Source organism: Syngnathoides biaculeatus, chromosome 10, assembly GCF_019802595.1.
Source record: "Syngnathoides biaculeatus isolate LvHL_M chromosome 10, ASM1980259v1, whole genome shotgun sequence".
NCBI classification, from domain to species: Eukaryota; Metazoa; Chordata; class Actinopteri; order Syngnathiformes; family Syngnathidae; genus Syngnathoides; species Syngnathoides biaculeatus.
Window position 1 is genome coordinate 14,330,277 of NC_084649.1, and position 21,781 is coordinate 14,352,057.

At 43.6% G+C, this 21,781-nt stretch overlaps 3 protein-coding genes across 7 annotated transcripts; all 3 read right to left on the minus strand.

Moving 5' to 3' along the window:
- Nucleotides 1-2: 2 nt before the first annotated feature.
- Nucleotides 3-6,940, minus strand: LOC133507163 (MAP kinase-activated protein kinase 2-like). Of its 2 annotated transcripts, XM_061831950.1 has the most exons (11): nucleotides 6,701-6,940; nucleotides 3,829-3,968; nucleotides 3,465-3,529; nucleotides 3,288-3,367; nucleotides 3,084-3,210; nucleotides 1,526-1,601; nucleotides 1,321-1,445; nucleotides 965-1,050; nucleotides 807-887; nucleotides 587-722; nucleotides 3-384 (listed from the first exon to the last, which is right to left on the minus strand). In XM_061831950.1, exons 1-11 carry the CDS (start codon nucleotides 6,938-6,940, stop codon nucleotides 272-274), a joined length of 1,269 nt encoding a protein of 422 aa, XP_061687934.1. In that variant the 3' UTR covers nucleotides 3-271. The 2 variants fall into 2 exon arrangements, with proteins under 2 accessions (XP_061687934.1, XP_061687935.1); XM_061831951.1 differs by lacking the exon at nucleotides 3-384 and having other exon boundaries at nucleotides 401-722.
- Nucleotides 6,941-7,757: 817 nt separating this feature from the next.
- Nucleotides 7,758-19,971, minus strand: uroc1 (urocanate hydratase 1). 3 transcript variants are annotated; one of them, XR_009796755.1, is made up of 22 exons: nucleotides 19,472-19,971; nucleotides 18,584-18,661; nucleotides 18,263-18,491; nucleotides 17,669-17,799; nucleotides 16,278-16,371; nucleotides 16,144-16,203; nucleotides 15,007-15,135; nucleotides 14,859-14,920; nucleotides 14,697-14,763; nucleotides 13,291-13,434; nucleotides 13,134-13,222; nucleotides 12,101-12,163; nucleotides 11,853-12,032; nucleotides 11,665-11,762; nucleotides 10,818-10,890; nucleotides 10,191-10,380; nucleotides 10,024-10,122; nucleotides 9,632-9,731; nucleotides 9,425-9,506; nucleotides 8,976-9,106; nucleotides 8,131-8,230; nucleotides 8,012-8,040 (listed from the first exon to the last, which is right to left on the minus strand). XR_009796755.1 is itself a non-coding variant. In XM_061831947.1 (21 exons), the coding sequence occupies exons 3-21, from the start codon at nucleotides 18,386-18,388 to the stop codon at nucleotides 7,900-7,902; spliced, it is 2,028 nt and encodes a 675-aa protein (XP_061687931.1). In that variant the 5' UTR covers nucleotides 18,389-18,491; nucleotides 18,584-18,661; nucleotides 19,472-19,971; the 3' UTR covers nucleotides 7,758-7,899. The 3 variants fall into 3 exon arrangements, 2 of the variants coding, with proteins under 2 accessions (XP_061687931.1, XP_061687932.1); XM_061831947.1 differs by lacking the exon at nucleotides 8,976-9,106 and having other exon boundaries at nucleotides 7,758-8,040; XM_061831948.1 differs by lacking the exons at nucleotides 8,976-9,106; nucleotides 17,669-17,799; nucleotides 18,263-18,491; nucleotides 18,584-18,661 and having other exon boundaries at nucleotides 7,758-8,040.
- A 133-nt stretch (nucleotides 19,972-20,104) lies between these two features.
- chchd4b (coiled-coil-helix-coiled-coil-helix domain containing 4b) lies at nucleotides 20,105-21,705 on the minus strand. Of its 2 annotated transcripts, none has more exons than XM_061831953.1 (3): nucleotides 21,514-21,705; nucleotides 21,095-21,193; nucleotides 20,105-20,825 (listed from the first exon to the last, which is right to left on the minus strand). In XM_061831953.1, exons 1-3 carry the CDS (start codon nucleotides 21,587-21,589, stop codon nucleotides 20,479-20,481), a joined length of 522 nt encoding a protein of 173 aa, XP_061687937.1. In that variant the 5' UTR covers nucleotides 21,590-21,705; the 3' UTR covers nucleotides 20,105-20,478. The 2 variants fall into 2 exon arrangements, with proteins under 2 accessions (XP_061687937.1, XP_061687938.1); XM_061831954.1 differs by lacking the exon at nucleotides 21,514-21,705 and adding an exon at nucleotides 21,263-21,329.
- Between the last annotated feature and the right edge of the window lie 76 nt (nucleotides 21,706-21,781).

Genomic DNA, 21,781 nt, shown 5'->3' on the forward strand with positions numbered 1-21,781 from the left:
CCTCATCACAAATACACTATTTACTCTTCTCTTCTAAATATAGACAGACATATTTTTAAGTGGTGGCACGGTGGATCAGCTGGAAAGCATTGGCCTCACAGTTCTGAAGTCCCAGGTTCAAGCCTGGACCCGCCTGTGTGGCGTTTGCATGTTCTCCCCGTGCCTGCGTGGGTTTCCTCCGGGCACTCCGCTTTCCTCCCACGTTCCAGAAACATGCAACATTAATTGGACACTCTAAAATTGCCCCTAGGTGTGATTGGGAGTGCGGCTGTCACCGTGTGCCCTGTGATTGGCTGGCAACCAGTTCAGGGTGTACCCCGCCTCCTGCCCGTTGACAGCTGGGATAGGCTCCAGCACTCTCACGACCCTTGTGAGGATCAGCGGCTAAGAAAATAGATGGATGGATATATTTTAAAATATTTGCATTTTCATTTATTGTATCGTGGTGGGGCAGTGCCCTAGTGCCTTCTATTGACCACTAATTATCAGACTCCAAAATGATATAATTTTTTTTAGGTGAGAATATAGTTTTACAATTATAATCATTTCTCCTGATTCGAAAAAGGAATATGTGTATTACTATTACAATTGGCTTGATCTTCTGCCGGCGGAGGCCTCTTGCGTCTTTTGTTGAGCAGAGGATTGTCGGACGTGTCCAGGTCTTTAATCCGCACCTGGCCATAGTCAACGCGCATGGTGGCCAAGGCGCTGGTCATTTCCCCCTGACGGACACGCAGACAGCCGCATCTGAGCTTGACTTCCTCCCCCCCCCCCGTGGACGCATTTTTGCAAAGATTCTCCCTCACCTTGACGTCATCCCACAGCTCCTTCTCCTCCATCAGAACGCGAGGGGTGTAGAGAGGAGTGAGCGGGACCGCCGTGGACTGCTGTCGGATTTACACAAACAGTTCTGAGAATGCCTCAGAAACGCCCAATAACCCGGCGTGCGCCGATGTCAACGTACGCTTATCCAAGGGTGGCTCATGAACTGACCGATGGTCATCCTTTCATTGGGGTCGGTCTTCAGGAGCTGGACGATCAGCTCCTTGGCTGCGGACGACAACGGCAAAAGTGGATGTGAAACAAAAACAGAGTGCAAGGAATCAATGTGATGATAATACAGACAACATTTCAGCATCGTTGTGATATCAGTATTTGAGTCTTCAATTAACCTGACATGCATGTTTTTAAGAATAGGGGACAAAAGTAGGAGAACCCTCGCAAACACGGGGATAGCGTGAAAACTCCGACAGGAGATGAGAGCCGGACATTCTGCGCTAATTCTGAATCGTGATCATTTTTCCAAGTCGAAAGTCTGACCCTCCTCCGAAACCTCTGCCCACTCAGGGTTGGGGAATTTGTATTGGCCGAGTCTGATGCGCTGCTTCATCCCAGGTGAGACGGCCTGGCCCGTGTTGGAGTAGAAAGGAGGGAAGCCACACAGCCTGGCAAGAAAAACAAAAATATTGGCCTCAGTGAATTCCTTGCGCTAACATAGTGAAGACAAGCTAGCTGTGACACTCACAGAATGTACATGATGACGCCCAGAGACCACATGTCACATGACTTGTCGTACTTCTCCGGGCCGAGGACTTCTGGCGCTGATGGGACAAAGACAAATAAAGCGCATGGGACAAACTACAACAATTCTGCAAGCAACTGAGATGGCAAGGAGACTGCAGAGAATAAGAAGCTATCACAAATACGTCCCCCTGGTGGCAGATAAACACATGGACAACAAAAAAGATTGGAAAGTGAAACGCCATCCATCCATCCATCTTCCCCCTTATCCTCATAAGGGTCTCGGGCATGCTGGATCTTATCCCAGTAAAAACTGGATGAGAGGCCAAATAAACCCTTAACTGGTTGCCAACCAATTGCAGGGCACAAACAAACGAGCAACCATTCACACTCACATACACGCCTATGGAAAATGAAAATATCAATAGAAATCATTTGACCGAGAGAATATTTTGTAATCTGTGGTCCAGGTTCAGTTAATCACAAACAACTATAATTTACAATTAAAAAAAAATTGAGTAGTGCATTGAGATATGAAGACACAGTTTTTCGACACATCAGCTGTTGATTTAGAGTTTTTTTTTTTTTTTATCCGCAGTTGAAGTTTACTTTCAAATTACCGGATTTTCCACACTACAAGGCGCACCTAAGAGCCTTTAATTTTCTCAAAAGCTGCCAGTGCGCCTTATCATCAGGTATGCCTTAAATATGGATCAGTATTAAGCCTTTAGCGCAGCCCATCTAATGGATGCATAATGTAACCCCAACCTCTGCTGTAGTGTCTATTCTATGCGCCTTATAGTGCAGAAAATGCGGTAAACAAAAACAAAGAAAATTACAACAACGCAAATTGAGTTGGGAAAGTCCCCTGAGCTTAATGCTAACAAACAATGACAAACGCAATCGATGGGCTAACCAATAGCATCAGCATCTTAGTGTTATTACTCTTTAAGAAATGGAAAACTGAACACAAACAGTGGAGCAACACATGTGGACAGATAATACAAGAATCCTGACTGGCATAGTTTCTTCATCCTCTGTGGAAAAAAAGATTAATATTACAGCATCTTACTGAGTTTACAGTAGTTGCAACTGTCTCTGTGTCTATTCTACTAACCTTAGGTGGGTAGAGCATGCACACCAGATAGAGTAGCACAATTACATTATTCTTCGCATTCTATATAATTATTTGATTATGATGTGTTTTTTAATATCAACATATGATTATAGATGTAGTAGTTTTCCTAATTAAAAACCCACTGCACAAATTGTCATTGGTTTTGAGCGTAGGTATGAACGTATGATCGGAATTTCCATTTGAGATATGAATGTGCGGTCACAGAAAAAAATCAAACTCATATCTCAGGGCACCAAGGTATCAGCTAAAAGTTGTTTCCATGATATCATTAGCTGGACCTTGATTTTTAGTCAGAAGTGATGAAAATAGAGTTTAGACTAAGTCCTGAACAAGAACATTATTAATCCCTCAGAAGAGGATTTCTACAATACATATTTTGCAGTGAAGCCTGATACTAGAATGAGCCCTTCTGTGATGCACTCACCGACATAATAAGGAGTGTAACAGGGAGTTTGGAGGGAATTGTGCGCAGTGGTCTCCTTTGCGAAGCCAAAGTCCGTCAGCTTGAGGGACGCGTTACTCTCCTTGGTGCTATAGAGCACGTTTTCAGGCTGAAGCCACAGGGACAAAAATATCATCTTAATCTTTGAAAAATAAAAAAAAGAAAGCATGTTTTGAATGCTCTTACTTTGACATCCCTGTGAGCGATGTCCATGAGGTGGATGTACTCGACGGCGGAACCGATGTCGCGCATGATCCCCGACGCCTCTAACGGGACGGAAAGAATGCAGAGGCGGTGTCGAGCGCCGAGTGTGTCAAAGTGGTCCTCGTGCCAGGGTACGCGTGAGGAGGCGAGGCGACCCACCTCTCTCGGTGAAAGCCCGGTCCCCTCTGGCCTGGATGCGACAGAACAGCTCGCCTCCCTCCATGCTGAAGTACAATTAACAAAAGAAGGTGAGCGGTGAGGCAACCAATAGAGAAGCCCCCCCCCCCCCCCCCATTATGGAAAAACAATGGATTCCCCATTGTGCCCAATCACCTACAATCAATATTTGGATGAAAAACACTGCGAGGCCATGAAATAAAACATACACATTCAACCCAAAACAAGTTAACGGTATCGAACCGATTCGTCGATACGACGATGCGGTGCCTCCCCCCCCCCTCCCCTACCCCCTCAATCTTGCATTCAACTGCTAAACGTACTGCTGAAAGATAGAACCGCTCACCACTCCATCACGATGAGAAGACACTTCTTGCCCTTGTACATGTTTTCGTACAGGCTGAGGATGCGGACCACGTGCGGACCACCAGAAACCCTTCCGTGCAGCTCCACCTCACGGCGGGCTTTGGGTGTGTCGTACAAGATCTGATACACACAAGCACGATTAGACAAAAAGCGTAGACGTTAAGCAGAGTGGAGAAACGGCCTCCACCGAGGACATAACGGGATCAATATCACTCTAAAGTTCGTCTTGTGCCCTCGTCAGAATCACTCAGTTATCGCAAAAAAAAAAAAAATGTAGCATAAAAATGAAACGCTGACGTATTATTACACATTAAGTGCTCAAGGTCTTGTAACGTCTTTCACATTTACCGCTTTATTTATTGGATACACAGAATTTTGACATGTTCCACATTCTGTGTTGCTGTCTCCATTGTAAAAACTTATTAGCTCAAAAATCTTCAACCCTTTCAGCAAGCCCACATACTGTATTTTAATATTGTACAGCCAGAATATCTCGGAATCAAAATTTCTTTGTAGGTGTTGTTCCTGACAACCTGGAGGAGGAAGATTCCCTATTTACAAACTGTTTTGCTCAACATTACATATGAGAGAACAGTAAGTTCACAAGAGCATCTCCGACTAAATGATGTCACGTATCGTAATTTGTAGTCTATACGCAGCAACATTTTTCACATGCTTTCAACCCTGCGGTTTACGCAGTGATGCGGCTAATTTGTGCTTTTTTTTCTCTAACGGCCGCAAGGGGGCACTCGAGCGGAAAAGGTAAGAGTGAGACCGGTGGAATATGTGTGCCGAGGAAGTGACTTTTACCGATCCAGCCCTGTTAGCGCTGCGCTAGCGTGTTACTGCCGTGTCTCAGTGATTTTTACTGGTATGTTCTTTTTAACTGGGCCTGTTAGCGCGGCGCGGCACTAGCGTTAGCGCGGTGCTGGGGAAAACTCTCTGTGTACCGTCTTTGTAAATATCTCGTGTTTCAACGTGGGCACTTGCGGCTTTTACATGGCTGCGGCCTACCTATGTACCAAATGGTATTTCCTTTACAAATGTACTGGGTGAGGCTTATAACCAGGTGCGCTCTGTAGGTCGGCAATTACGGTACTCTTAAAGATTCATCTTTAATTCACCCCAACCGAGCTTAGTCATGTCTGGTGAAAGTCGTAAAGTCGTTTTTTTTTTTTTTGTTTTTTTTTTGGTATCTTTTCCCCATTGTGGATCTTATGTATTGTTGATGCTACATATACGTGCAGCTGTAGTTGGGAAAAGATATACACACACTCCAGGAGAAGCACTTGGTTTAGGTACCGGGGACTGAGCCAGACCGCAGATAGCGAAAATCTGTGGACAACTGATGTCCATTATAATTGCATTGAATGATTATTATTTTTTAATTACTGCACCATCAAATATCTGAGAGTGCTGAGCCCGGAGTATGCGGAACTTCACTGTAGTCCATTCATTATCCCTTAAGGCAACAGAGTTTTTCCAAAAGTTTGGTCACCCCTTCTGCCACATAGTTCTGAAGTTCAGGGTTCAAATCTACTCTTGCGTGTATTTTTTCCCCCCTCTGCTGCGTTTGAAAGCAATCAAGCAAAATAGCAATTTCATTATCCATTGTAATGAGTGTGTAATTACATGGCAATATTTGCTCTTAGGACAAAGAAAATCCTGCAGGTAAACATTGCACCATTGACCCCTCCGTGGATATTGCGCAATCCGCGTCACTGACCAATCAGAGGCCAGAGATCTGCATAGACCAAAGCCCGTTTTTGCTCCCGCCATTTTCTCTGACAACATTGAATGGTCCAGTATAGGTTTAGTTAGCGTTTTATCACGTATTTGGGTTATTTAACAAAAAATATGGTTAAGAGGTGTAGTCACGGACTTTGTAATAGTGACGACAGGTATCCTGAAAGGCTAGTTGGTGGAGTTCGATTCGTACCCTTTCCAAAACCGAAGACCCAGTACGAAAAATGCCTTCGATGGGTCAAACTTTGTGGAAGTCCGCATCATCAACTAAATCCATCTAATATCAACCGGAACACATATGTTTGCACGAAGGTATGCCCTATATTTGATTTTCAATACATGTCTCGTATAAATGAATTTGAAGTTCTTCGCTGGCATAACACTGCTGCGTGTGAACGATTGACACACTTATTCTTTGTTGAGCGATATTTAGCGATGATCGGACTGCACAAACGTATTGATTTCTTGCTGGCTCACAGCCAGAAGCTTAACCAGACTGTGTTTGCACGAAGATGTTCCCTAAATCTGAATTTTAATACACGTCTCGTATAAATGAATGAGATGTTCTCCGCTGGCATAACATTGCTACGTGCGAACGATTGACACACTTATTCTTTGTTGAGCGATATTTAGCGATGATCGGACTGCACAAACGTGTCGCTTTCTTGCTGGCTCGCAGCCAGAAGCTTAACCAGACGGTGTTTGCACGAAGATATGCCCTAAATTTGATTTTTAATACACGTCTCGTATAAATGAATGAGACGTTCTGCGCTAGCATAACATTGCTACGTGTGAATGATTGAATGAAATCAGAAGCATGGCGTCTCTTTCAGTTAAGAATGTATTGTATTTATAATCTATAATATATTTATATTATTTTTATATTTATATTATATTTGAATGAAATCAGAAGCGTGGAGTCTGTCTCAGTTCAGAATGTATTGTATTGTATTGTATTTGCCATTTTTACTGTTTGTCTTACGTGAGCGCACGTGGCGTGACGTCACTTCAGGGGGCGTGGTTAAGTGCCCTGTACGGAGGGGTCAATTACATATCATCCACTTCACGAGCCAACAATGTGAGTTACATTGCAGTAGTGCACACACCTTGAGGGCGCACTTGTGTCCGGTCTTCTTGCAGAAGCATTCCAGCACTTTGCCGTTGATTCCGAGGCCGAGTACCTGCGAGGTGACCTTATAGTCGTCAGTCACCGCGTTCCTCTTCAACTTCACCTGGGTCATGTGAGCAATGGGCTGCGGGTCGGAGAGGCGGCGGCTGCTGCTGCTGCCGCTGCAGCTGGAGTCACATCCCAGGAGGGGGGAGGCCGTCCCGGGCTGCGTGCTCATCTTCTGCGCGTCCTCTTGCTTGTTGTTGTTGTCCGTGTTCGCCCCGGTGCACTACATGAGTCATCCCACTTCACCTCTGTACGCCCTCAGCAACTTGAAACTCGATGTGACATACTTCAAGTAAATCTCCCTTGAGTTATCGCAAAAAAAAAAAAAAAGGGTGGGGGGGGGGAGTAGGCACGCGCAAAGGCAAAAACAAAAACTAGATACATCCACGGAAAGTAAAGAGGAACATAATCACAGTCAGTTATTGAATGGCTGAAAAGTGGTCCATGATAATGTTCCTGATTCTGACGGCGCACAGGATCTGCCTCTCCCCGCAGGACGTCAACGGCTCCAATTCAATGACATCACGAGGATCGGATGCGGCCGGTTTCTTAAAGGACCATCGACGCACCAATATGCACGGTTGGACACGAGAGCAAACACACACAAAAATATTAAAGCAATTACTATATCACAGCCATGGGCAAAAATATTGGCATCCCATGACAATATACAAAGACACTATTCTGTCCCCCTGCCCTGATTGTCTGTCATGAAATTAAACTAAACTTTTCCTGTTTTAATAAAGTCGGGGTGACCAACTTGATTTCTAATTGCTACATCCCAGAATAACAACACATGAACCTTTTTTCTCTTTTTTTCAAAACTATTTGTCAGTTACCGAGAAGCCGTTATTCGTTTCCAAAAGTTTGGCGCCACACAGTTCTGAAGTTCAATGTTCGGATCTCGGCTCAGGACTTCCTGAGTGGAGTTTACAACAACTCTCACCCAAACTCTGAATAGAAAAGCGTCAGCTCACCTAACAACGACAAATGCTTTAGAAAATGGATGAATGGATATGATTTATTCTAATATTGTGAATAAAGCTATGTTGACACTTTTCTTGCATCATGCTTAATTTGTATGTGGACAGGTAATCACATTTGTGGTGTTCTCATTGTAGTGCTTAGATGTTAGCCCTGCAGCGCCCGGTCCAGCACGTGATCATCGTGTACAGGAAAGGGCAGGGTGACCCGAAGACGTGCATTTTCCTCCATGGTGCGCTGGATTGTCTCGTAGGCATTGGAATTTCCACACCAGCTACGACGCGCCACCTTCCGAAACAGCAAAAAAAAAAAAAAAAAAAGTCAATAGCATCAGATGCGCGTCATACCTGTCAAGAGCGCTTTTGTGCATCGTCTCACCCCATTGGAGACGTCCCAGTTGAGCATCAATGAGGCTCGCTTCGCTGCCTCCTCGGAGCCGTCCAAAAGAAGTCCAAATCCTCCGTTCATTACCTCACCCCTGATGGTGGAGAAGGTATTGTTGTAAAGGTTGTAAAGTTACCAACACGGTAACATTACAACATTTGGACAAAAAACAGGGGTGTCCAAAGTTCGACCCCTGGGTCATTTATAAGCCATTAAATATTGTTTAATAGGCTCAATGCATTAAAAGGTGCCCATAAAAGTTAAAATAAATTAATAAATGCTGAACATAACAAGAAATCATGTCTTATTTTGGAAAAAAGAAAAAAAACAAAACAAATGTGGACTAATAGCTGAAAAATAATTTGAAAAATGGTTACATTTCCAAATTTAATATTGGGGAATAAATATTTTTAATTTATTATTGAAATGGTAACGACTGAAGAAAACATTCTTTTAAAGCATTTTCTTATTTTTTTTAAATGTTTCAAATTCAATACTGAAAAATACAGATAAAAATAATATTGTATTGTTTTATTGTTGCATCTCAAGAACAGTAATACAAAATATACAACAAGCAAATTCATTTCTTGGCAAATTTTTGTTTGAGAATATCTCACTATCCTGTTATTTGTTGAAAAACTGCCATTCTCTTTTTGTGATCAGGCTAAAGTTCTGTCTAATGCACAAGTATTGCTTTGGCGCCATCTTGTGGCCTCTTCATGCCAAGGATCTATTAAGAGTAAACCGGCTTCATTTACATCATTGCCACCATGTCGTGGAATCTATAGGCAATAATAAACCTTTCTAACATTCATCTATCCATTTTCTTTGCCACTTACCCTCACGAGGGTCACGGGGAGTGCTGGAGCCTATCCCAGCTGTCAACGGGCAGGAGGCCGGGCACACCCTGAACTGGTTGACAGCCAATCACAGGGCACATAGAGTCAAACAGCCACGCTCACAGTCACACCTAGGGGCAAATTTAGTGTCCAATTGATGTCGCATGTTTTTGGGATGTGGGAGGAAACCGGAGTGCCCGGAAAAAAACTCATGCGGGTATGGGGAGAACGTGCAAACTCCACACAGGCAGGGCCGGGACCGAACCCGGGTCCTAAGAACTGTGAGGCCAACGCTTTACCAGCTGAGTCACTGTGCCGGGGGTTGGTAACATATTTAAAAAAAAACGTATTGGATTTATCACGTTTTTTTTTTTAATGCACACCATCCTAGCCTGGACTAATAGTTAATAGCATTTGTACAAACCAAACGATAAGTGACCAAGCCTTACCAGCCCACACCGCCACCGTTGTGCAGGGCTACCCAGGTCGCACCCCGGAACGCATCACCGACAAAGTTCTGGACCGCCATATCTAGAAATCAAACAAGTGGTCATTTTAATGAAGAATGTGCAACTCAAGGAGTGCAGATAGGTACAATAAGTCGTAATCATTTGTAACACAGTTAACCAGACAAAGCGCACATGTTCGTTCTGTACCTGCGCAGAACGCAGAGCCATCATAGACGTTGGAGGTCTCCCTGAAGGGGCTGTCGGTACCGCTCACATCATGGTGGTCTCTGCTAATCACCACTGGAGCCTGACACACACACACACACGCGCACACAAGTCCAATCACTTCTGACGAAAGGTCCACATAACATAGCGGCAGGTGGGGGGTTGGACAAACATTCGTGTTCAAAAATCACATTTGAGTTGGAAATTTAACAGATGGGCAAAGTCAAGGTCAAGAAAAACTGTAAATGTAAAATTGTTTACTTAATAAAATAATATTGCCTTACTTGACCTAATAAGACATGATTGATCAATTCCCCCAAACTGACCAAACTCTTATCAAATAATTCATTTTTAAGATGATTCCAGCGTCTTACTGAAACTTTTCCTTCAGCAACGGCTTGGTTTATGGCCAAAGCAATGGTTACTCTTCCTTTCTGGTCTGAGTAGAGAATTCTGGCCTGGGATCCCACAACCTGCCCATAAAACAAACAAATCAGCTCGGGTATCATGAGGGCTGATTTGTGAGACTGTATTCACAAACCATTTTGTGCTTTCCCGCCTCCCGGATCCAGAGGATGTTGTCGTCGTACTGCTGTCTGACTCTGTCAGTCACACCGGCGCTCAAGTGCTCCAGGACCGAGGCGGCGATGTGGTCCGTTGTGGCGAGGTCCTGGGGGTCGCCGGATGTGCACACCCAGCGAAATGGACCGAACCCCAGGGAGAAAATGTCTCTGAGAGGAGGATACATCAAATGATTGCTCACGAGAGAACAAGCAGGACTCAGGTCTGAGCGCTTGGGTTTCGAACCGTGTTTCCACTGACTGGGTTCATGGGAGGTTCACTTGGGTTCTTAACGTGTTTTTTGCCCTCCACATGTAAAGTGCCTTGAGATAACTTCTGTTTGGAGTTGATACGCAGTGGCACCAGCATATTCACGTATTGGCAGATTTTTTGCCAATTTCACTTTTTTAAAACTTTTCCATGCTTGTTCAAGAATTTGGGGTGTTTGAGGGGAAAAATGTATATTATATATATACACACACACACACATATAAAGTGGGTCAATTAACAGCAGATTTTCATTATTTGTGTTCCGGCCAGGTCCCAATCCCACGTAAATAGTGGAGGCTCCCTGTGGAGTAATATGAATAAAATGGAGTTGCCTTACCCCATAATGTGTTGGACGTAGGATGGGTAGCGGAATTCTGTCTCGCCACCACCAACCTTTTCAACCTCAGCCCCTATGAAAACAACAAGTATACCGTAATTTCCGGTCTACAAGCCGTGACTTTTTTTTCCACACGCTTTCAAACCCGCGGTTTATGCAGTGATGCGGCGCTAGAGTTAGCGCACGTGGTTACAAGCCTCGGTACACAGAAAGAGTTTCACGCTAGCGCTGCGCTAATGATAGCGCCGCATCACCCGGAGGGTTGAAAGCGTGTGAAAAAAAAAAAAAAGTCACAGTAGCGTTTATAACCAAGTGTGCTCTGTAGGCCGGGAATTACTTAATTATTATCAATTTCCCATGTCAAAAAGTCAACGATATTCTGCTTTTGGGTGAAATTGCAGCCTGAACCAAAATGAAAGAAAAAAAAAAAAAACAAACTATAAACTCACACTTTAAAGTGTCTAACTGTTCAATGTTTCAGTGCCTATCGACCAATAAATTCCCTAGTTCGATAAGAATTGAAATATTTTTGCGCCTCATCGTTGTGGCTACATTTTGACATCATGAGACCAAGAGAGCACCTAAAAATTAATGGACATGACATTTTTCTCACATGGAAGTGGCCTCAGAGCTTAGAGTTTCATCAACAATAGACACAAAGAGATTGGAAGAGTCACAGAAAGTCATCCATGGGGCTGTCCTTGAAAAATGTATTCATCGATTGATGGCTCAGACACCTGCAGCAAATTTTGGCCAAAGCCCAAACATCACTCTTTAATTTATTTTTTTTTTTTGGCGAGCACTGCACGTTACTGTAAACACAAGCCTATTCAAAGTTACTGCGTACCGGCTCTTTGCGCCTCCAGCAGAAAAGCGTTGCCATAGTCCCAAAAGAACATGCCGGCATCTGACAGCTTGTTGATTGCGTTCACGTGTCTCCGGAGGCTAAGGCGGAGCGAATAATGCGTTATTAAAGTCGCGGCAACGTCCTTTGATGCGAGGATACGACTGTTTTCGTGCGACCGCCGACGGCACCTTTCTTTGACCAAGCTGCGGAAGCGACTGGGATCGGTGGACATGAGCTGGTTGGCCTGGCGGAAGCCGAGCTGCACCGGGTAGTAGCCTCCGTTGAAGGGGTTGTGGAGCGAGGTTTGGTCCGAGCCCAAATCCACCAGGAGCTCACCCGTCCTCTGGTACTCCAACAGCAGCCGCTCCCTGATCAAGAATGCAAATACAAACGTTTCTCGACTGCGTAAAAGATGCAAATTTCGCCGTGCACTCACCATAAGTCAACAACATTGCCGTGGTAACCCAAACTGAGTGGAGTCTTTGAACGTCTGGTTTCTCTAGAAAACACCAGAATTGGGTTTTACAACATATTAGCATTGTGTATTTCATAAAATAGCCTCCCTGTTCACTCTCATAAGAATGATAGTAAACAGGCTTGTCTTTAAAAATACAATTTCACAATTGCCTTTTGCACGCAGACATTTTGTTTTCAGCATGTGTACATCATACACAGCCAGTACTCTACGTTGTGGTTTATTTTAACTACTATCAACTCTTCGACTCAAGGCTCCCGCTTTTGTACTTATGTACACACAGAATACACAAGTGCTTCTATTTCATGACAATCATAATTGAATGCTACATTAAAAATAAATAAATAAATGAATCACAGTAGAATGTTTGATTTCCAGTATTTTCCACTGAAAGTACGAACCAACTATATTATTATATTCTATGTTAGGGCCATTAATATAGTTTCTGTTGTATCTGTGTTGCTATAAACTCCCCATTGACAAAACTAAAATTACTAAATGTATAAAACAATCATATGTTTACTACAGGCATGGTTCACATAAATTAAATATTGAATTTTTTCCCCCTCAAATTTATTACACATGCTAATTGTATTTGTCTTGTAATTTTTTATGTTAAATATGCATTGCTTGATTGGCACTATAAACTGACTGACTATGACTCTGATCGTCGCACAAATTGGGATTCTAAAGCATAATTACGCCTGAAGCCAAGTAACAATATCGTAATTACTGTGTTATCTTCAAAACATTAATTGGACACTCTAAATTCCCCCTAGATGTGATTGTGAGTGCAGCTGTCTGTCTCTATGTGCCCTGCGATTGGCCAGTTTAGGGTGTACCCTGCCTCCTGCCCGTCGACAGCCGGGATAGGCTCCAGCATGCCCCGCGACCCTCGTGAGGATAAACAGCTAAGAAAATGGATGGATGTTCAAAACAAGTATGCTCTTAAAATAAGCATTGAATAATTACGGAGAGGGAGTCCGTTTGTCACCTGATGCGTTCAATGCAGCGATCGACGTCCGCGGTGACCTCCATCAGCCAGCCTTGCTCGTGTCTCTTTTTGAGAGGAGCCTCGTCCACCTAACACGGACAAATTCAGCCGTCATTCGGCCACACACAGCTCACATTTGAGGTCGTCGCCGCATCACCTCCGCGATGACGCCGACGCAGCCGGCGATGACAGCGGCTTTCGCTTGAGCGCCGCTCATGCCCCCGAGGCCGGAAGTCACGAAGACGCGTCCCCTCAGGTCGCCGGAGCCCAGGTACCGCCGACCGGCATTCAGAACAGTCAGCTGAACGGGAAAGGAGACCGTGATGAGATGAAGTTACATTTGCTGTCAGAAATGTCACAAGTAACATTTTTGCATCAAGTAGGGCTGCCATCAATAATAACCCCATCCTACTGACAATTCTATTGAACAAACAAGTAATTAGATACAACCTATTTTGTTTAAAGAGCGAAGGACCAGTTGGCTCTCTCTTTCAGATAATTAACAGTATTTTTCTTAAATTTACCTTGTGCATACATCAAGAAAATGCATTTTCTTATCAATAAACAAACACAAATACAAATAAAAAAGTTTCAGTTTGAACTTGGTACTTCTTGTGAATATCAAAAACACAAGGTATTAATTTAGAAATGAGGATCGAAGATTGTCATCTTGGTATAAAGGCACACTTTTATCCAACTGTGGTATTGGAGTCAGAACACAACGTAATATTATCATGTCAAAAAGAGGCAAAGAATAAGTAAAAGACTGGTAAAAGTGACAAGTCATTTCAAATCAATGAGTTTGAGTCCAATTGAAATCACGAGTTTGCATCTCTGGTAATTCATCAAATTCCTGACGTGGGTCCAAGTCATGTGACTCGAGTCACACCTCTGATTTACACTCGTAGGTTGTTTTTCCTTGGGTGCTGTGTTTTTTTGCAAATCAAATTAAAGGAATAATGTCGTTTTGTTTTTTTGTTTTTTTAACCACTGCACGCAAGAGTGGTGAGTACCGTAATTTCCGACCTATAAGCTGCGACTTTTTTCACATGCTTTCAACCCTATGGTTTATGCGGTGATGCGGCTAATTTGTGCATTTTTTCTAAACCCCGCAAGGGAGCACTCGAGCGGAAAAGGTAAGAGTGAGACCGGTGGAATATATGTGCCCAGGAAGTGACTTTTACTGGTCCGGCCCTGTTAGCGCTGTGCTAGCGCGTTACTGTCATGTCTCTGTGATTTTTACCAGTATTTTTTTTTTTTTTTTATCCGGCCCTGTTAGCGCGGTGCTAGCATTAGCATTAGCGTTAGCGAGGTGGCGCTAGCGTTAGACTCTGTGTACCGTGTTTGTAAATATCTCGTGTTTCAATGTCGGTTTCAATGTGGGAACTTGCGGCTTTTACACGGCTGCGGCCTACCTAAGTACCAAATGGTATTTCCTTTACAAATGTACTGGGTGAGGCTTATAACCAGGTGCGCTCTGTAGGCCGGGTATGTGTTTTAACCTAATTACATGTAACAACAGAGTGATAAAATTGAAGCAAAAATTAATTTGAAATTTCATACCATAGTGCCATGAACAATCCCTTGAGGTCCAATATAGCAGTAACTTCCGGCTGTCATTTGACCATACCTAGAAATATCAAAATAGGCTCTCAGATAAAAATAAAATAGGCCGACATTTGACTGTATCCACACAAATCCCAAAAAGCATTTTTTTCCACTTACATTGACACGCCGAGAGCAAACATCCTTTCATATTGCTCCCTGGAGGAGTAGTTCGGAATGACCTAAATGAAACAATAAAACGTGCCAGTCTCCGAATTAAAATGCGATGAGAATCGTCTGAGTTGAGTGCGGTGAGTTGCTGGCTCACCAAGCCGTTGGTGATGATGGCGCGGGGGGAGGAGGGCAGGCTGGGGAACAGACCCAGGGGGTGGCCACTGTACATGACCAGCGTCTGCTCCTCCGTCATCTCGCTCAGGTAATTCATCACCAGACGGAACTGTAACGATGCAAAATGACGCCTTTCAAAAAGTATACAGTATAAGTCCAAACTCAGAATTACTCCTGCGTTGTATCCCAAATCTATTTTTGGTGGAATTATCTTGGGGGAAGCGTTTCATGGGAGTTTTCAAATATAAATCTACGCCTTGCCTCAATAAAGGTTGGAAAATATTGGCCTCGCATGTAGTTAATGCTGACCTCGCGTGTATTTTCCCAAGCCGCTTATCCTCACAAGCGTCGCGGTAGTGCTCGAGCCTATCCCAGCCAACTTCGGGTGAAAGGCAGACGCCACCCTGAACTGGTCACTAGTCAGTTTCAGGGCACATAGCAACACCATGACTGAGCGGGAATTGAACCCACGCTGCCTGCACCAGTCAAGCATTTGTACCACTACACCATCAGTGACTTTTATTTATTCAGATATGCATGTGAATTTTTCAGGGATACATGTATATTCCTTAGACCTGGGTTGTCAAACTCAATTTTGCCGTGGGCCACATTGTAGTTACAGTTTCGCTCAGAGGGCCATTATAACTGAAACCTTTAAAATCTTTACCCACCTCATCATATTGATAGGTGAAATTTATGAATTACTTTTGGAATTCGAAATCAAAGGTAATGGGTTTTTCACCTATTGTTGTTTGGCACCACAGAAAATATCTCAAGGTTATCATTTATGATGTGACAATTGGAAATGTTGGTACAGATTTGAACAAAAATCATGGAAGTTTGATACACATGATTTGGCTTCGCGGGCCACTTAAAACAATGCGGCGGGCTCAATCTGGCCCTCGGGCCTTGAGTTTGACACCTGTGCCTTAGACCCTTCTTTTGGGACGTCTGCCCAAGATTTTGCTCTACCACCTGTGAGATACAGCAAATTACAGCCTATTTCGAAAACGTTGCACAGAAACTGTGGTTGAGGTGATAAAATCACTTGTTTTAAGAGGCCGTTGTCCCAAATGTGTTAACTTGTCTACGTCATGAACAAAGTTTCTAATTGTACCTGAGCCCAGTTACTGAACACTTGTCCATTTCCTCCGTAGGTGACCAGCTCCTGGGGAAACTAAAACACGGAGGCCTCTTAGATTGGTCCAAAGGGGAGCAATCAAATAAATTCAAGATCTGGAAGAAGCTCACCTGGGCCACAGCTGGGTCCAGGTTGTTCATGATCATAAGCATGATGGCGGCGGCTTGGCGTGTGCGGCAAGGGAACTCGTGTATTGGGTGCGCTCTGAGGAACAGAGCAACCCAAAAAGACAGTTAATATGGAAGTAAATGAATGCCACCAGGATTTGAATTTGAAATGCCACAGAGAACCGGATTTGAATTTGAAATGTAAAGTGATCACATTTTCAATAGTTGGATTTTAGTTTAACTTTTCAATGTTAACAATTCAACTGGGTACAATTCACTGTCTAAAATTCGCTGTCTGTGCCACCAGGCAGGGTTACTTCAGGTCAGAACCAAACAGCCAGCCAATCCAGTTACGCTTTCTTACTATTTGACGTTACGTGACTAAGAAAGCGTAACTGTGATTGGCTGGCTGTTTGGTTCTGACCTGAAGTAACCCTGCCTGGTGGCACACAGGGTGAATTTCAGACAGCGAATTGTAGCCAGTTGAATTGTTAACATTGAAAAGTTACACTGAAATCCAACTATTGAAAATGTGATCACTTTACATTTCAAATTCAAATCCTGTTTTCTGTGGCATTTCATATTTAAATCCTGGTGCCACATATTTACTTCCATACAGTTACCACCACAAATGCAGCACGATGGGGGAAAAAAACATTAATTCCGGTAAGGATTTTGCAGTTGTAACATTATGTAGTAATACACCGGAACCACAAGTCAAAAACCATGGTTTGAACAGAGTTATTTCAATATAGAAAAAAAAAGTTCAATTACTTAAGTGTTTCAGTTTATAAAGTGAAACTCATATTACACAGATTGATTGGACATGTAGGGAAAATACTTTACAGAAAGCCAATTTGAATCTGTCTTTTTATATCCACGCATCCATTTTCTTAGCCGCTTATCCTCACAAGGGTCGCGACGAGTGCCGGAGTCTATCCCAGCTGTCAACGGGCAGGAGGCGGGGTACACCCTGAACCGGTTGCCAGCCAATCGCAGAGCACATAGAGACAAACAGTTGCACTCACAATCACACCTAGGGGCAATTTAGAGTGTCCAATTAATGTTGCATGTTTTTGGGATGTGGGAGGAAACCGGAGTACCCGGAGAAATCCCACGCAGGCACAGGGAGAACACGCAAACTCCGCACAGGTGGGTCCGGGAGTGAACCCGGGACCAGAGAACTGTGAGGCCAACGCTTTACCAGCTGATCCACCGTGCCGCCTGTTTTTTTATATGTAGAAACAAAATTCAAAACTCCCACAGAACCTTAAAATGCAGTGAAAATCTATTTCTTAATTGGAACAAAACAGAGATTGACAAGTAGTGATCTTTAAATTTGACCACCGTACGCTCATCGACGTCTCTGATGAATGCCGACGTTGTTGCCTTACCGCAGACTCGACGCGGGACAAAAGCGGTACATGTAGATGTGCCCATACTGCCGCAGCTCTTGTGCAAATTCAGGCGCGAGTGTCGTATGATGGGCCGGGGGGAAATAGCGCAGGGCGTTCCTCAGTGCCAGCTGGAAGGGGGAGCAATAAAAGCAAAGGTATACATTTTAAATCAAAAGATAAAGGTCACTAGCCTCTCTAAATTATTGACTTAAATCTTCGCTTGAGTTGTGGTCAATCAGTGAAAAACCCGAGAGAATAATCAATAGTGTAGTGCGGCCCACTTGTCACCGGTGATGTTGCAATAAGTGCACGTGCGACCTGACCCTGAGATGGTTGGTGGATGTTGACTCCTGCGTGCCTGAGGCGAAATTGAAAGCCCCGTGGATATTTCAACGTCCTGCTTCGAGGTTGCTGTTACCTTAAAAAGTGCTCAATAAAGTTTGCATTGTGGACTTTGGGGCTCTTTGCTGACTCTGGACCAGACCGCTTAATGGTGGTCGCAGTATACCAAATTCCCTACTAGGTTCTAGTTAACATCATGGTCACATTATGATTTGCCATATTGTTGGGATCAGAATCTGCTGTACTTACCCGCCGCTCTTGGGCTGTGAGGTTTGGGGTCCGAACAGGTGCGTGGGGCACGTTGGGGTCTCTTCCTCGGTTGGGTGGCAAAGGGTCCAGTGGCAAACCGCTGCATATCTCCTTTAAGGTGGCCATCCTGTCAAGTCCTCAATTTAAAAGGAGTGCAGGAGGACTACTGGTGAACATTTGAAGGAGACAACTGAAGCGATCCGATTGGCCTTTTGGTCATCTTTGCCCCCTGAACATCCACCAATGACAGAAAAGGATGTTTGGTAATTATTGATGGCAAAGAGTGTTTAAAGCGGCACTTGCATCAGCGGACAAACTTACCTATGACCCCTGGTGCCAGTGTCTTTGAACAAAGTACTAAATATGGATCCTCATGTTGTGTGTTTCGAGCTTAAAGTGCTGTGAACCGGTAAAATAAGATGTTTTTCAGAAAAAAAAAAAAATTAACCCATGCATAAAAAAGTACTAGGCATATACGGTGGATCGGCTTGATAAAGCGGTGGCCTCACAGTTCTGAGGTCCCGGGTTCAATCCCGGACCCACCTGTGTGGAGTTTGCATGTTCTCCCCGTGGCTGTGTGGGTTTGCTCCGGGCACTTTCCTCCCAAATCCCCCCACCCACAAAATTAAAAAAAAAAAACAAGCAACGTTAATTGGACACTCTAAATTGCCCCTTGGTGTGATTGTGACTGTCTAAATGTTCCCTGCGATTGGCTGGCATCCAATTCAGGGTGTACCCCGCCTCCTGCCCATTGACAGCTGGGATAGGCTCCAGCACTCCCCGTGACCTCTGTGAGGATAAGTGGCAAAGAAAATGGATGGATGAAACTAGGGATGGAATTTAATGCATTAAGAAAGATTAAATTAACTAGTAAAAACAAATTGCACTATAAAAAAAAAATCACGGGATTTTGTGTCCTAGAACACACAGAACCTTGGTCACAGCACAATTTCCTGGTACACCAATTACATCGGCACACACCCCAGAGCTCGGTCACCAAAATGGAAGTGGATGATGAAAACTAGTGTATTACCACTTGTACACAAGTAAAGAATATTATCCAAACATTAAAAATGAAGTAGTTCTTCAGGGTGAAGACAATACCAGAATAACAAACAAAATAGTTTGCAGAACTTTCCACCCAAGCCTTAAGTGAAACAAAATAAAACCATCAACAACAAAAAATAGTCAAAGAAAATGCCAGCTTACCCTTACTTCTTCATGCTCATTTTACAAGAGTATGCATTGAGGGAAATCCTGTATGCTCGGCCCTGTCAAATAGAATTCAAGTATCATAACAGAGTTAGGGAAGCATGAAAAGATGCACATGGCGTGTTGAGGGAGCAATAAGGAGCTTGACAGCTGTCAAACAATCCTCTTTGACATGCACGGCCGGCAGAGGGAAATTTGAAAATAATGTTCTCGGAGCAGCCAATTAGGAACGGCCACGACAGTCAGTCTCGTCACAGCAGGCAACAAGCATGGGCGTGCGTGAACACCACAATTTGTTTCACTGACTAAATGCACCTTCTGTGGGATTAATTCAGAGGAGCGGATTTGGGAGCAAAAATTAAACGTTTCCTCGCTCTACGGCAGTGAACTCCGCTAACTCCACAACAAGAGGTTTGACAATGAGTAAGCAATATTTCAAAGTTGAAGTTTGTCATATTAAACAAAATGAAGAGGAAATATATGTTGTGTACTTCACAACTACATATGGCCACTATCTTAAGGCTAACACAGAGCATTATAACGCTTGAAGCGACATTTAAACACAAATGGTGCATCACTACATGTAGACAGACAACTTTTGGAGCAATGCAGTCAATGATCACGAATAAATTATTCAACAGCATTTATTTTAAGTGGTTTGCAAACCATTGGAACAGTTGAGGTAAACGGCTTGTGTCCGTTCAGGATAAAGCTTGGCCCCACAGTAACACCCTTCAAGTTAAGTGCCATTTTTTTCATTAGCTCCAAGCAGGACAGTACATAAAAATGTGTTTAACAAATATTGTACATGAAATGCAACCGACAATAATATCCACAAGAAATGGACATGAAAGTGTCAGTATAAAGAAACATTTGTTCTCTGGTCTTGAGTTTCTTTTGTGCCCATCTCAAGTGTTTTAGAAACAGTTTTGGAATACAGACTAAAAATGTGAGCAACACGAGCACATCATAAGCTTCGACTTTTCTCAAACTGATAGCAGTTACTAGCTTTCTATTGTACTCCCTGCACTGGCTTGTGCGCCATCTGATGCCTGAACGGGATCCAACGTGGACTCGGCATCAGTAGGGGTAGCGTCTTCTGTGGTCGGTTCTGCTTTCGATGAGTTTTCTTCTGGGACATTGTCGTCTTCTTGAGGGTAGAGTTCTGGATAGCGTTGCATGCACTCTTGCATCATTCTGAACTGATCCAGGCACTCTGAGCCCTTTACCTCCTCTTTACTGTAGTGGAAACAGGAGAAGGCCTCCTTAAAGTCGGTCCCACAGGGACCACTGGCCATCCCCCCCAGACAGGGGCAGTTCCAGTTAATCTCCCCACTGGGAAGGATCAAGCCTGGTAAAATAGAGAGGCTACGAGTTAAAAACAGACTACGCTGAAGACTAGAATAGAGAAATCTCCCAATACTCAGCAGGATGTCTTGATAGCGCTATGACGCGATCTTGTGGCACGACAGAGCATTAGTTAAGGAACAAAAAACTACCATGTTTTACTTGTTTGTTTTTTTCAGATGATTATGCCTAAATTAAAAAATGTCAGTGATTATTATTGATGAGCGAATCGTGAAAAGATGAATTTATTTTAAACTTTTCTTGGTTGCTCACCTTGCTCCTCGTAAGGATCATTGGGGTCTTCCTCAACAAGCTCGGCGTTGCTGGGTGTTGCATGATCCTCTTTGGTCACAAAGATTATTTTGTCTTTACCTGTGTGAAAACGACAACATGTTCACGTTAGGCGAAAACAGTGGAGCCAAAGAAAGAACATACACTTACAGCATAATGTACTAGATATTTTTTTTTTAAAAACCTGAACATTAATTAACATGTTACCGGCTCAAGGTTAGGAAAATATATAAACACAAATACAGCATTGCTAACTTTCTTTAAGTGACAGCGCATTTTCTCAAGACTTCATACCAAAATCAAGGCTATTACAGTTTTGGTTACGGGTTTCAACGTGTGTTAAAATTAACTCCCGTACTAGCTGTTTGAATGACTTAGCTGAGCTAGCACAGCGCGCTGACCTTCTTGCCTGACAGTAGTCATTTCTTCCCAAACTGAAGATGTGAAACCTAATTTGGTGCAGCAGGCCAGTGTCATAGAAACATGTCCCGGTCACAGGACAATGTCATAGCGTGTCTATCATCATTCATGTGTTTCGCAACCAACACCGACTGGTGCCCATTGATGGAAGACGGAAGAGGAAGACATAGCTACAACGTAGGGCTAGTGCTCGCTTCATGATTAACTGACGACGTACCAACGTGGAGGCCATGTTGGGAAGGTCGACGT